A 13,553-nucleotide genomic window follows, 5' to 3' on the forward strand; every position below is an offset into this window, starting at 1 on the left:
CCCGACCCCCCGACACCGCGGCGGGCGCCCGAGCGCGGGGGGAGGAAGCGCCGTTGGGGCGGCGGGTGACTTGGCATTTCCTGACGCTCTGTATGGTGGTTTTTTTTTTTTTGGGTGCTTTGCACAAGAGCAAAACGAGGCGGCGGCGGCGAAAAAGGGGGGGGGACGTAAAATAACAACAACAACCCCCCCCAAGTCCCGGCCCGGCTGCGCCGGCGCGGTTCGCCGTGCACCGGGGCGGTCATGGATGGCCACGGTCACCCCGCCGGCCAGGTAACGGGGGGTCTGGGTGGGGGGTACGTGGGGGGACACCCCCCAGTCTCGCCCCGCCGGATGCTGGTGCGTGCTGTTGAGCGGTGTCCGGCGGTAAATTTGGGGGGGGAGGCGGGTTTTGGGGGGGAAATGGGTGACGTGGGGGAGCAGCGGCTCGGGAGGGGGTTTGGGGGGCACTGGGGGAGACTGAGTTTTGGGGGGATGCTGCTGGGAGGGGGTGTGGGGTCCCCGTGGGGTCCCCTGCGCCGCTTGGGGGAGGGATCGGGCCCCCCTCCCCCCGTGTCCCCGGGGAGTTGGGGATGGGGGGGGCAGGTCCCTGCGGGGAGCGGGGTGTCCCTACGGGGGGACGGGCCCTGCCTGCGCTGGGGACACCCCAAGGGGCTGCGTTGGGGTGCTCGGGGACGTGGGGCACCCCAAGGGGCTGCGTTGGGGTGCTCGGGGATGTGGGTGACCCCAAAGGTGCTGTGTGGGGGTGCTCGGGGACATGGGGCACCCCAAGGGGCTGCGCTGGGGTGCTCGGGGATGTGGGTGACCCCAAAGGTGCTGTGTGGGGGTGCTCGGGGACATGGGGCACCCCAAGGGGCTGCGCTGGGGTGCTCGGGGATGTGGGTGACCCCAAAGGTGCTGTGTGGGGGTGCTCGGGGACATGGGGCACCCCAAGGGGCTGCGCTGGGGTGCTTGGGGATGTGGGTGACCTCAAGAGGCTGCATGGGGTGCTCGGGGGCCATGCGTCTCCCCAAGGGGCTGCTTTGGCGTGCTCGGGGATATGGGTGACCCCAAAGGGCTGCACTGGGGTGCTCGGGGTCATGGGTGACCCCAAGGGGCTGCGTTGGGGTGCTCAGGGATGTGGGTGACCCCAAGGTGCTGCACTGGGGTGCTTAGGGACATGGGTGGCCCCAAGGTGCTGCACGGGGGTGCTTGGGGACATGGGGCACCCCAAGGGCTGCATTGGGGTGCATGGGGACAAGGGTCACCCCAGGGTGCTGTATGGGTGCTCAGGGCCGTGGGTGACCCCAAGGGGCTGTTTGGGGTGTGCAGGGCCATGGGTGACCCCAGGCTGCTGCACGGGGGTGCTTGGGGATGTGGGTGACCCCAAGGCGCTGTATTGGGGTGCTTGGGGATGTGGGTGACCCCAGGCTGCTGCACAGGGGTGCTTGGGGACGTGGGTGACCCCAAGGGGCTGCACTGGGGTGCTTGAGGACATGGGGCACCCCAAGAGCTGTATTGGGGTGCTTGGGGACAAGGGTCACCCCAGGGTGCTGCACAGGGCTGCTCAGGGATGTGGGTGACCCCAAGGCGCTGTATTGGGGTGCTTGGGGACGTGGTGACCCCAAGGGGCTGTGTGGCGTGTGCAAGGCCGTGGGTGACCTCAGGGTGCTGCATGGGGGTACGTGGGGATCTGGGTGACCCCAAGGGGCTGCACTGGGTGCTCGGGGACGAGGGTCACCCCAGGGTGCTGTGTGGGTGCTGAGGGACGTGGGTGACCCCAATGTGCTGCATGGGGGTGCTCGGGGACATGGGGCACCCCAAGGCGCTGCGTTGGGGTGCATGGGGGTGAGGGTCACCCCAAGGTGCTCTGTGGGTGCTCAGGGACGTGGGTGACCCCAAAGTGCTGCATGGGGTGCTCGGGGGCCATGTGTCTCCCCACGGGGCTGCACTGGGGTACTTGGGGTGACGGGTCACCCCACGGGGCTGCAGTGGGTGCTTGGGGACGTGGGTGACCCCAAGGTGCTGCACGGGGGTGCCTGGGGACATGGGGCACCCCAAGGGGCTGCGTTGGGGTGCATGGGGGTGAGGGTCACCCCAGGGTGCTGTGTGGGTGCTGAGGGACGTGGGTGACCCCAAGGTGCTGCACAGGGGTGCTCGGGGACACGGGGCACCCCAAGGGGCTGCGTTGGGGTGCATGGGGGTGAGGGTCACCCCACGGGGCTGTGTGGGTGCTCGGGGACGTGGGTGACCCCCAGGTGCGAGGGGTGGGGGGTGCCCGGCCCCGGGGCGCGGTGGCCGCCCGGGGTGAATCACGCTGTTGCACAACCGGGGGCCGGGGGTTGTGACAGGCGGTGCCGGCGGCCCGCGCCCGGCTCTGCCTGCTGATTGGCTGGTGGTTGTCTGTAGGGGCAGGTGCTCTGGGTGCTGATTGGTCAGTGGCTCTACAGGTTGTGTTGCTCTGGGTGCTGATTGGTCAGCAGCTCCACAGGTTGTGTTGCGCTGAGTGCTGATTGGTCAGCAGCTCCACAGGTTTGTGTGCTTTGAGTGGTGATTGGCCAACAGCTCCCCAGGTTGTGTTGCTCTGAGTGCTGATTGGTCAGCATCTCTACAGGTTGTTCTGCTCTGGGTGCTGATTGGCCAACAGCTCCACAGGTTGCATTGCTCTGAGTGCTGATTGGCCAACAGCTCCACAGGTTGCATTGCTCTGAGTGCTGATTGGTCAGCAGCTCCACAGGTTTGTGTGCTTTGAGTGGTGATTGGCCAACAGCTCCCCAGGTTGTGTTGCTCTGAGTGCTGATTGGTCAGCATTTCTACAGGTTGCATTGCTCTGGGTGCTGATTGGCCAACAGCTCCACAGGTTGCATTGCTCTGAGTGCTGATTGGTGAGCAGCTCCACAGGTTGCATTGCTCTGGGTGCTGATTGGCCAGCAGCTCCACAGGTTGCATTGCTCTGATTGCCCATTGGCCAGTGGCTCCCAAGGGTGTGCTCACACCCCCAGTGCCGATTGACCACCGGCTCCTAGAGGGGTGGGGCTTTACCGCTCTGGCTGCTGATTGGCTGGCACCTCTGGGGCGGTGGTCAGCGTGAGATCTGATTGGCCAGCGGCTCCAGCCCCGCCCTCGCCCTTGCAGAGGGACCTCTCCTACCTGCAGCAGTGGCTGGAAGCCTTCGTCATGAACTTCGAGAAGATCATCGCCCTGCCCTCGCTGGAGCCCAGGAGGTGAGGAGCACCCCAGCACCCTTGGGTGCCGCAAGGGTGACACCCACAGCTAAATTTGGGGGTTGCTACCACCGCGGCGGTGGCTCATCCGCTCTCGGTGGTTTTAAACCATCCGGTCTGAAGCTCGAGGACGGGGGTTGATGGTGGGGGGGTTGGTGGTGGAGGGGGTTATGGGGGGGGGGTCGCATCCTGCCACCGCTGTTTTCCCCGTCGCAGGCCGGAGGAGTCGGCGTCGGAGATCCCGGTGCTGCCGCGGGAGGTGCTGCAGGTGCTGAGCCAGCGGCTGGGGCAATGCGTGGCCCAGGTCCCGCGGGAGGAGGGCGCCGGGGCCAGCCTGGGGCAGGCGCTCCTCCTCCTCAAGTTCTTCATCATCATCTGCAGGTGGGTGAGAGCCCCCCCCACCCGCCACCCCTTGGGCGGGGGGGTCCCACCTTCCCTCTGGCCCCCCCACCCATGGGGGTTCCTGGTTTTGGTCCTCCCGGCGCCGCAGGATCGGCCCCAAATGCAGCCCAGCTCTGCACCCAGGTGCTGGGGGGGGGGGGAGGGGCACAGAGGGGACCCCCCCATCTCTGGGTCCTGTGCCCCCCGCCAAGCCTTTGCTGAAGGGACCAAACTGGTATCGCCCTGGTCCCAAACTGCCACCGTCCCAAACCACCGCGGTGCCTTTCTGGATGTGCTTCCCCCCCCTCGAAGCAGAGCATCACCCCCCCATGAAGTGCAGCATCCCCCCAAAACACAGCATCCCCCCGAAGTATAACATACCCCCCAAAAAAGTGCATCATTCCCCCTCAAAACATCACCCCCCCGAAGTGCATCACATCCCCCCAGAACACCGTATTTATCCCCCCGAAGCACAGCATCCCCCCGAAGTGCATCATTGACCCCCCCGAAGTCCATCCCACCCCCTTGGCCCTGCCGCCTCCCGCCAGCCGACATAAGGGGATCCCTGGCAGCGGCGTCCCCACAAAGCCACCACCTCCGTGTCCCCGGGGGGGGGGCGGGACACCATCCCCCTGTCCCCCCCCCTTCCCAGCCACTGGTGGGGTTCAGGTGAGGACGCGCCCTGGCTTGCGGCGGCTCCTACGTTATCCCCCCCCACGATGCATTAACCCCCCCATGATGCAATGACCCCCCATGCATTAACCCCCCCATGATGCAGTAGCCCCCTCCGTGACGCAGTAACCCCCCCATGATGCAGTGCCCCCCCACGATGCATTACCCCCCTACAATGCAATAACCCCCTCCGTGATGCAATAACCCCCCCTTGATGCATTAACCCCTCTATGATGAATTAACCCCCCATGATGCGATAACCCCCTCGATGCATTAACCCTGGCCGTGACGCAATAACCCCCCCGTGACACAGTACCCCCCCGATGCATTAAACCTCCCCCATGATGCGATAACCCCCTCGATGCATTAACCCTGGCCGTGACGCAATAACCCCCCCGTGACGCAGTACCCCCCCCGATGCATTAAACCTCCCCCATGATGCATTAACCCCCCCAAGATGATTTAACCCCCCGATGCATTAAACCCCCCCATGATGCAATACCCCCCCGACGATGCAATAACCCCCTCCATGATGCATTAACCCCCCTGACGATGCAATAACCCCCCCCCATGATGCAATACCCCCCCTGACGATGCAATAACCCCCTCCATGATGCATTAAACCCCCCCATGATGCAATACCCCCCCGACGATGCAATAACCCCCCCCATGATGCATTAACCCCCCTGACGATGCAATAACCCCCCCCCATGATGCAATACCCCCCCTGACGATGCAATAACCCCCCCATGATGCATTAACCCCCCCGATGTGTCCCCCCCCACCCCTTGCAGGAACCTGGAAAACATCCAAGCGGACAAAACCCCCGGCTTCATCCCGGAGGTGCTGAAGCTGCTGCGGGTCTGCGCGAGCAAGGTGAGGGCGCGGGGAGAACCCCTGCCCCCACCCGGGGGGGCTCAGCCAGAGGAGGAGTTTTTTGGGGGTGGGGGGGAGTTAATCCCGCTCCGCTTTCCCGGCAGCTGAAGAGTATCCGGGAGGATGAGCGGAGCGGGACGCAGCTGGAGAGCGGGATGCTCTACGCCCTGCATCTCTGCGAGTGCCTCTTCGACCCCTACCAGACCTGGCGGCGGCAGCTGAGCGGGTGAGCGGGGACCCCCCCCAACCCTGCACCCCAAAATCCCCCCCTGCCCTCCCGTCCTCCCCGCTTCACCCCTCTCTTTCCAGGGAAGTCGTCAGCGCAAAGGAGAAGAGTAAATACAAGTTCGCCCCGGCCCCTTTGCCCCCCGAGTTCAGCGCCTTCTTCCAAGGTAAAGGGGGGCCTGCGGCAGGCGGGCTGGGGCTCCGGCAGCGGGATGAGGGTCAGTATGGCATCCATGGGTGCGGAGAGCATCCCGGGGCCGGGAGGGGATGCTGGGGCGGGGATGGGATCCAGGAGCACGTACAGGATCCAGGGGGGTGTGTAGTATTCAGGGGAAGGTACGTGATTTGAGGGCAGATATAGGATTCTATACCTGCCTCCGGTTATTCTATACCTGCCCCGGCAAATATAGGATCCTATACCCGCCCTAGGGTATCCTCTACCTGCTCCTGCAGATGTAGGAGCCTATAACTTCCCCAAGATCGCTATATGATTTGAGGGCAAACATAGGATCCTCTATCTGCCCCAGGATTGCTATATAATTCAAGGGCAAATATAGGATCCTATACCTGCCCCCGGGACCCCGTACGTGCCCGTACGGGCACGTACGGGGTCCCGGGGGCAGGTATAGGATCCCAAAGCAGGGATTAAGTCCTGCACAACCTGGGGAGCCTGCAAAAATCAATGCAAAGGGGATTTTTTTTTTTTCCGGGGAAGCCCCCAAAAAACCCTTTCCGAGGCAAAGACGTTGCAAAAAATCACCTAAAACTCCCAAGGCACCCAACCGCCTGTAAATCCCCAAACCGAACCCTGGTTTTGAACAAAAACTCCATTTTTTAAGGCAAAAAAACCCTCCCACGGTACAACCAGAGGTGCAAAAACTTTGAGCATCCTCATCCCCTCCATCATCCACAGGGTCCAGTGCCCACATGGGCTGGTTTTGGGGGTGGATTTGGGTGAAAAAGGGAATTTTTCCCGATTTTGTTTCTTACCACTTGCTCCCCGAAGTAAATCTTTCCCTCCTCATCCTCGCAGAGAGTTTCCAAGCCGGAGGGCAGCTCCCCGAAACGCTCCAGCTCCGGCTTATCCATCTTTTTGGGGCCATCCTCTCCGGATCCAAGGTAGCGTCGGGAAGGGGATGAGGGAGGACTTGGGATCAGCATCCAAACGATAAACCCCAAAGTTTTGTTTATTCCAAGCGAGATGAAGGCTGGAATTAAACCGCTTGATTTTCAAAAGCCTTTTAAGAATCATATTTAAAATTCCAGCCCTAAATTCAGTGGGTTTTACCTTAAAAAAAAATTAAATTAAAGAGGGAGTTGAGCTGAAGCTGCTGGTTCACCACCGGTTCGGCTCCAGGGTGGCAGATGAGAACTTCTTGCCCGAATAAATTTGAGCAGAAATCGGTTTTAATTAACCCAACGCTTAAAAATCAGGATTTAATTAATAGCGCCGAAATTTGCTTTAAATTAATTTGCACGCACCCAGGAGCGGGGTGCAGTGCGATGGGTAAAACCTGCAGCACTGGCGACGTCGGGCTCTGCGTTAATAGCTTGAATAAAGGACTTTATATCGCGATAGGCGACATAAAAGCCCGTCTCTCTCCATCATCCCGACAGCCCAACGCGCTGCGGGCCATCACGCCGGCGACAGTGGAGGTGCTGCTGGGGGTGCTGCGGCGGGGAGGCGGGGGGACCCCGCCGGTCGCTGGGCTGCTGGAGCTGGCGCTCCGCGGCGTGGTGGCCGTGGTCCACGTGCTGCACGGCAGCAGCCCCGGCGCCTGCCCCGTGCCGTTGCGCGTCCTCCTGGATGGTTACTTCAGGGTGCTCAATTCGGACCTGCCCGTCGCTTCCTTGGCGCCGGAGGCGGCCGGCGGCCTCATCGCTCTCCGCGTCCTCATGCTGGGTAGGTGGTTGGTGGCGGGGATGGGGATGGGGACGCGGGATGGGCGCTGAGCCGTCTCCACCTCGCCGTAGATGCCATCCCGGCCATGCTGAGCTGTGAGGACCGGCCGGTCCTCCAAGCTGTCTTTCTCAGCAACAACTGCTTCGAGCACATCATCCGCCTCCTCCAAAACAGCAAGGTACCAGGGTGGCCACGTTGGTGTCCCGCTTTGGTGACACCGGGGTTGGGCACCCTCATCTCCATCCTCACCCTTCCTGGCTCTAAACGATACCGGGATGGGGTGGCCGTGGTGCGGCAGCATCCCCGGGTGGGGACAAGCCATAACCCCCTTCCCTCTTCCCCCCACCCCGTACTGGGTGCTTCTTCCCGGGGCTGACGCCCACCCCGTGTCCCACAGCTCTACCTCAGCAGCTCGTGGGAGGTGGGCGAAGCCCGGGACAAGGTCCCCGTGCGGCCGCCAGACGGGGACAGGCTCCAGCAGGTATCATGTGGGGCCACCCCATAACCAAGTGGGGCCGCCCCATAACCAAACCGCCGTGCGTGGCGGTCTGTGTCCCTGCCACCCCATGGCTCAGCAGACCCACCACCCCCGTGTCTCCATAGGTCTTTGACGGCAGCTCCGACGCCATTGCAGTCCACGCCATCGGGGTTCTCACCGCCATCATGAGCAACTCACCCTCGGCCAAGGTGGGCAGTGGACCAGGGGGGGGGAGACACCCCAAAAATGGCTGGGTTGGGAGGTTTTCAAGCTGCAAGGTGGGCTGGGGTGAAAGCAGCACATGGTGGGGCTCGGTGCAGGGTCCCACATGCCCGGGTGCTTGCAGGAGGTGTTCAAGGAGCGCATCGGCTATGCCCACCTCTACGAGGTCTTGAGAAGCCAGGGCCAGCCCACCCAACGTCTGCTCCAGGAGCTCCTCAACATGGTGAGCATGCCTGCTTCTCCTCCATGCTAAGCAAAGCCCTCGGTGCTGGTGGTTCGTGGTGGAACTTGGCCCCCGGCAGCCCTGTTCCTCACCCCCCAGGCCTCTCCACCCTGCTAGTTTCCCATCAGCTTCCTCCCGAGGGGTCCTGGCACCGTCTTTAGCTTGGAGTCATGCTCAGCTTTGGGGAGTTTTGAGCCCTTTCTGATGTGGTACTGCTTGCTCTGCTACTGCTGGATGCGGCAGGGTCTCCAAGGTGCTTGATGCGTGGGGGTCTCCAAGGTGCTCGATGCACGAGGGTCTCCAAGGCACATGGGGGTCTCCGACATGCTGGATGCATGGGGGTTTCCAAAATGCTTGATGCATGGGAGTCTCCAGGGCGCTTGATGCACAAGGGTCTCCAAGATGCTTGATGCACGAGGGTCTTCAAAACGCTTGATGCACGAGGGTCTCCAAAACCCTTGATGCATGGAGGTCTCCAAGATGCTTGATGCACGAGGGTCTCCAAAACCCTTGATGCACGAGGGTCTCCAAGATGCTTGATGCATGGGGGTCTCCAAGACTTTTGATGCACGGGTGTCTTCAAGACTCTCGATGCATGAGGGTCTCTGATTGCTTGATGCACAGGAGTCTCCAAGGGGCTTTATTCATGAGGTCTCTGCTGCCAACCCAGGGTGGCCAAAGGGAGGATCTGTCCCTCTCCACGGGGTCAGGGCTGCACCAACCAGCTCTTGTGTTTTGGCAGGCAGTGGAGGGCGACCACAGCTCCTTCCCGGTGCGCCCCATCCGCAACGAGCAACCCCTGCTCATCCTGCTGGCCTGGCTGCCGGCGCTGGCATGCCGGGAGCTGCAGGTCTTCCTCTCGGGCTGGCTGCGGCGGCTCTGCGAAGCCTCCCTGCCCAGCCGCCTCACCTGCGTCAAGGCGGGCATGGTGGGCTGCCTGCTGGGTGCCCTGGCCACCGAGCCGGCGCTGCCAGCTGCCTGCTCTGAAAATTTACTGGAGCTGCTGCGGGCATTGGGCAGCCTCTCCATCCGCCCCGGGGAGCTGCGGCAACTGCTGCGGCTGCTGCGGCACGAGCGGGGTCAGGGACCGCATCCCTACGCAGCACCCGTCATCCGGGCGCTCTCAGGGATGGCGCGGGTTGAGGGACCCCCCCGAGCGCTGCAGTGCTTCGACCTGACGCCCGGCATGGCGGGGATCATGGTGCCCACCATCCAGAAGTGGCCCGGTGGTGCCTTCGCCTTCCACGCCTGGTTGTGCCTGAGCGAGGAGGAGCCCGAGCCACCAGTGAGGCCGAAGAGGAGGCAGCTCTACAGGTGATGCTCAGTGGAGGGACCAGGGGGGCTGAGGTGAGGATGAGGAGGGGCAGCACCACCATCCTCACCATGCTTCTCCTCCACCAGCTTCTTCACAGCCGGCGGGACGGGCTTTGAGGCGTTCTTCACCGCCGGCGGCGTGTTGGTGGTGGCCGTCTGCACCAAGAAGGACTACATGACCGTGGCGTTGCCAGAGTTTGCCTTCAACGACTCGGCTTGGGTGAGCATCATCCCCATCCCTGTCCCCATCTCCATCAAGGGGGGCAACGAGGACAGCAGAACGCCTGATGCCCCCTCCCTCTCCCTGCAGCACTGCGTTGACATTGTCCACGTCGCCGGCCGCCGGCCCTTCGGCCAGAACATCGTCAGCATCTACGCCGATGGGCACCTGCGGAAGACGGCACAGCTCCGCTTCCCCTCCCTCCACGAGGTGGGGGACCCCCCCAGTGCCCAGCTGGACCCCTCCCCATGGCATGGGGCTGGGGGCCGAGCACAACTCCTTCTCCCTTCCAGTCCTTCACCTCCTGCTGCATCGGCTCTGCGGGCCACCGGACCACCACCACCACCGCCACCACCACCAGCCACCCGCCAGCGTCCCACATGCCGGAGCTCATCTTCCCCCCGCGCCCCGCGCTTGGCCGCTCCCAGTCCGTCCCCGCCGCCCTGGGCCCCCATTCTTGGACCCCCACTCAGCCCCCCACAGAGGGGGTGGTGGCCACCACAGCGGCCGGTAGCCAGGACACCGAGTGGGGCAGCCCCACCTCCCTGGAGGGTCACCTCGGCTCTGTGGCCATCTTCTGCGAGGCTCTGCAGCAAGCCCAGGTCAAGGCGCTCTTCTGCACGGGTACGTCAGGGTGGGACGTGGGGGACGTCTGTGGAGGTGCTGGTGGCAACCAGGGTCTCCTCCAGCTCACCCCAGTCCTCTTCCCCAGGGCCAAACGTCACGTCACCGTTTACACTGGAAGGTGACTTGGTGGAGCTCAGCAGCAAGCTCTTGCTGTACTACACCCCGCAGGTGAGGAGAGCCACCCCCCTGGGGATGGGGACAGCACTGGTAGACCCTTTGCCATAGGTGACATCTCCAGGAGCATGAAGATGCTCCCATGGTGCTCTCTTCTAGGCCTGCAGGAACAACATCTGCCTGGACCTCTCTCCCAGCCACGGCTTGGACGGGAGGCTGACGGGGCACAAGGTGGTCAACTGGGACATCAAGGTACGCTGGGCGCAGGGTGGTCCATCCTGGCCCATCCGCCCGATGGCGTGGAGGCAGCTGGGCCCCTCCTGGGGTACGGGGCAGGGGCAGGACCCCCAAGGGGCGTTGGATGGCCATGCTGGTTCCCCTGGACCCTACAGGGACTCTGCTACATGGTATTGGGTCCACCAAGGACCTGCATCACCCATGGGTCCCTTAAGGACCTGTCCGCCCCATAGGTCCTCAGCATCCAGGGTGGGCACCATGGGTGGTGCAGAGGAACAGGTGCTTTTGGGGGACCTGTTTCAGGTGTGTGCTGTAGGATGGGTCAGGGCACACCCCGATCTTTGCTAGCCACAGGGCCTGGCTCTCCCCGCTTTGGGCTGAGCCCGGGAGCAGGCAGGACGGATCCCGGGTGCACGTGCAACCTCCTCCTCTACGCTGCCGTCACCACGCAGCACCCGGCAAAGCCTCTCGCCTCCCTCCGGCAGGACGTGGTCAACTGTGTGGGTGGGATGGGCGTGCTGCTGCCCCTGCTCGAGCAAGTGGTGTCCAAGAAGGAGGAGCCCGAGGATGAGCAGGAGACCAACGACCTGGTGGGGCCAGAGCTGACGTCCTCCAGGAATGCCCAGGGCATGCTCATCCCGCTGGGCAGGTCCTCAGGTGAGGACCTCGGGGGACGTGGAGTGGGAGCCATCCTGCTCGGGTGGCTGGAGGTAGCCCCGCTGCTACGTGGGTGCTGCCGGGAGCCAGCTGGTGGCTCCCATGGGCATGAGAGGTCTTGCCTGGCGCACCAAGGGTTATGGGGTAATGGAGAAACCACTGATATCTTTTAATGTTGCTATGACCTAATTAGTCATAAACAAGCAGTTCTGGGAAGATGAGGGTGGCTCCGGCCTGCTTACCTCTGGCTTGCCTTTGTGTGGCATCTCTGGTGCCTTATAGTAGGGCTGGGTTCATGCAGGAGCCTTCTCCTGCACAGGTGAAACGGGCTTTCTCCCGATACCCAGCTGCTTATTTCCAAGATGCTCAGAACAACGGAGGTTTCCACTAGCTTAAATTTGGGGAAAATAGGGGAACAGGCTAAAAAATTTGCAGAGAAAAGTTGAGGGTGGGGTCTACAGGATGCCCTTTGCAGGCAGACGCAGGCAGCACTGCAGGGAGGTGTTTGGGTGGGCACAGGGCTCACAGCTACCGGTGGGGCTCTGCCCTGTGCCTTGCAGAGAGCAGGCTGGAGAGGAACACCGTGGCCGCCTTCCTGCTGCTGGTGAAGAACTTCATCCAGAACCACCCGGTGAACCAGGAGAGCCTGGTGCAGTGCCACGGGCCGGCCATCATCGGGGCGCTGCTGCAGAAGGTGTGGGGGGCTACCAAAGGCTCCGTCCCGCAGTCCTCGGGGCCATTCCCCAAGGGGGATGCCGGGGCTGCAAGCCTCCCCTCTCGCCCGTGGCAGGTCTCCGGTCCGCTGCTGGACATGAGCACCTTGATGGCCTCGCAGATCCTGATGGAGCAGATGGCCTCCGAGGGCAGCGGGCTCCTGCTGCACCTCCTCTACCAGCATCTCCTCTTCGACTTCCGCATCTGGAGCAACAGCGACTTCGCCGTCCGCTTAGGTGCGAACTGGAGGAGCTTGGGGGTGTTCTCCATCCCCACCGGCCTCCATGGCTACTCACACCTTCTTCCCACAGGTCATATCCAGTATCTGGCCAACGTCATCAAGGACCACAAGCAGCGCATCTGCAAGAAGTATGGCGTGCAGTACATCCTCGACTCCATCCGGACATACTACAGGTGAGCTGCCACTTGTAGCCGGGACCTCCCAACGCTGACGTGGTGGTGGGCTTCACCCCTCGGAGCTGCGGTTTGGGGTAGACACCATTTGCTTGGGGCAATATTCCCCCTGCAAGCACCTCATGGGATAATCTTCTGGTGTGGGAGCATGGCGGTGGGTGCAGGACCTTCCACTCCCCATGGCCATGCCCCATCGCCAAGCCTCCACCCAGAGCTGTGCCTGGTCAGCCCCAAAATCCACCCCCAGCATCTCTCCAGGAGCAACCAAGAGCATGGTGGTTTCTGCAACAAGCTGATGCCCTTTTCTTGTCCGACCTGACGCATTTCCATGTGTCCGTGATACTGGGGGTGCTCACACCCTGCAGAGACCTAAATGCATGGGGTGGACATTTCCCGGTGGGCAGGGTTGGCCAGAAGGGGTGACCACAGCGGGCTGCCCCGGAGCTCCTCAGGCTTCTTGGCGGGATTTGGGATCATGCTGGCGGTGGGTGACAAGGGGCAGGAGAGTGGCTGTGCAGATCCCCAGAGGGAATGCCCATGCATGTCTGTCCATCAGCACCTCCAGGGAGAAGACCACGGCCACCGACGACATCAAGACAGTGCAGACATCCCTCTTCAGCTTGGTGAAGGACTTCTTCTGCAGGAGTTTCTCTGGGGAGGAGATGCAGAGCTTGCTGAGCTACGTGGCCGGGGCGCAGGATGAGCAGCAGGTACGGCACCAAGCCACCCTGGTCCCCAAGCACCTCAGTGTGCTGTGGGCTGGCCCAGCGCTTGGCAGTGGGTGGGGAGAAGCTGCTGAGGTCCTGGTGGGGCACGTGGAGGGCAGTGGACAACCAGCCCCATGTCCTGTAGGTCTGCGGGGCGCTGGAGGTGATCCACAGCCTGCTGAAGGGCTCGCCTGCCCAGGAGCAGCTCTTCACCTTCCTCTTTGAGCCGGGCCACGTGGAGGTCCTCTTCTCGCTGTTGGTGCAGAAGAAGTTCTCAGATGAAGTGCGGGAGAGGGTCTTCAAGGTAAGGAGGGTCCCCAGTGCCAATCTCTTGCCATCCCCAGCGGCCAGGGACTTTGCCGCAGC

The 13,553-nt window shown here is 62.7% G+C and overlaps 1 protein-coding gene across 2 annotated transcripts in view; it reads left to right on the forward strand.

The window, feature by feature from the left end:
* Positions 1-13,553, forward strand: part of NBEAL2 (neurobeachin like 2) — a 30,327-nt gene that overhangs the window by 3,973 nt on the left and 12,801 nt on the right. For both annotated transcript variants that reach the window (XM_082330778.1, XM_082330779.1), the window contains exons 2-24: positions 3,115-3,203; positions 3,420-3,584; positions 5,051-5,132; positions 5,237-5,358; positions 5,442-5,524; positions 6,391-6,476; positions 6,975-7,260; positions 7,332-7,438; positions 7,658-7,741; positions 7,864-7,947; positions 8,085-8,183; positions 8,926-9,497; positions 9,585-9,717; positions 9,808-9,927; positions 10,011-10,341; positions 10,430-10,512; positions 10,618-10,710; positions 11,181-11,352; positions 11,913-12,046; positions 12,143-12,302; positions 12,378-12,480; positions 13,037-13,190; positions 13,333-13,491. In XM_082330778.1, coding sequence (XP_082186904.1) covers positions 3,115-3,203; positions 3,420-3,584; positions 5,051-5,132; positions 5,237-5,358; positions 5,442-5,524; positions 6,391-6,476; positions 6,975-7,260; positions 7,332-7,438; positions 7,658-7,741; positions 7,864-7,947; positions 8,085-8,183; positions 8,926-9,497; positions 9,585-9,717; positions 9,808-9,927; positions 10,011-10,341; positions 10,430-10,512; positions 10,618-10,710; positions 11,181-11,352; positions 11,913-12,046; positions 12,143-12,302; positions 12,378-12,480; positions 13,037-13,190; positions 13,333-13,491 — 3,501 coding nt within the window. The remainder of the gene's footprint in view (positions 1-3,114; positions 3,204-3,419; positions 3,585-5,050; positions 5,133-5,236; positions 5,359-5,441; positions 5,525-6,390; positions 6,477-6,974; positions 7,261-7,331; positions 7,439-7,657; positions 7,742-7,863; positions 7,948-8,084; positions 8,184-8,925; positions 9,498-9,584; positions 9,718-9,807; positions 9,928-10,010; positions 10,342-10,429; positions 10,513-10,617; positions 10,711-11,180; positions 11,353-11,912; positions 12,047-12,142; positions 12,303-12,377; positions 12,481-13,036; positions 13,191-13,332; positions 13,492-13,553) is intronic.

The sequence above is a fragment of the Platalea leucorodia genome (assembly GCF_965183815.1).
Source record: "Platalea leucorodia genome assembly, chromosome: 1".
NCBI classification, from domain to species: Eukaryota; Metazoa; Chordata; class Aves; order Pelecaniformes; family Threskiornithidae; genus Platalea; species Platalea leucorodia.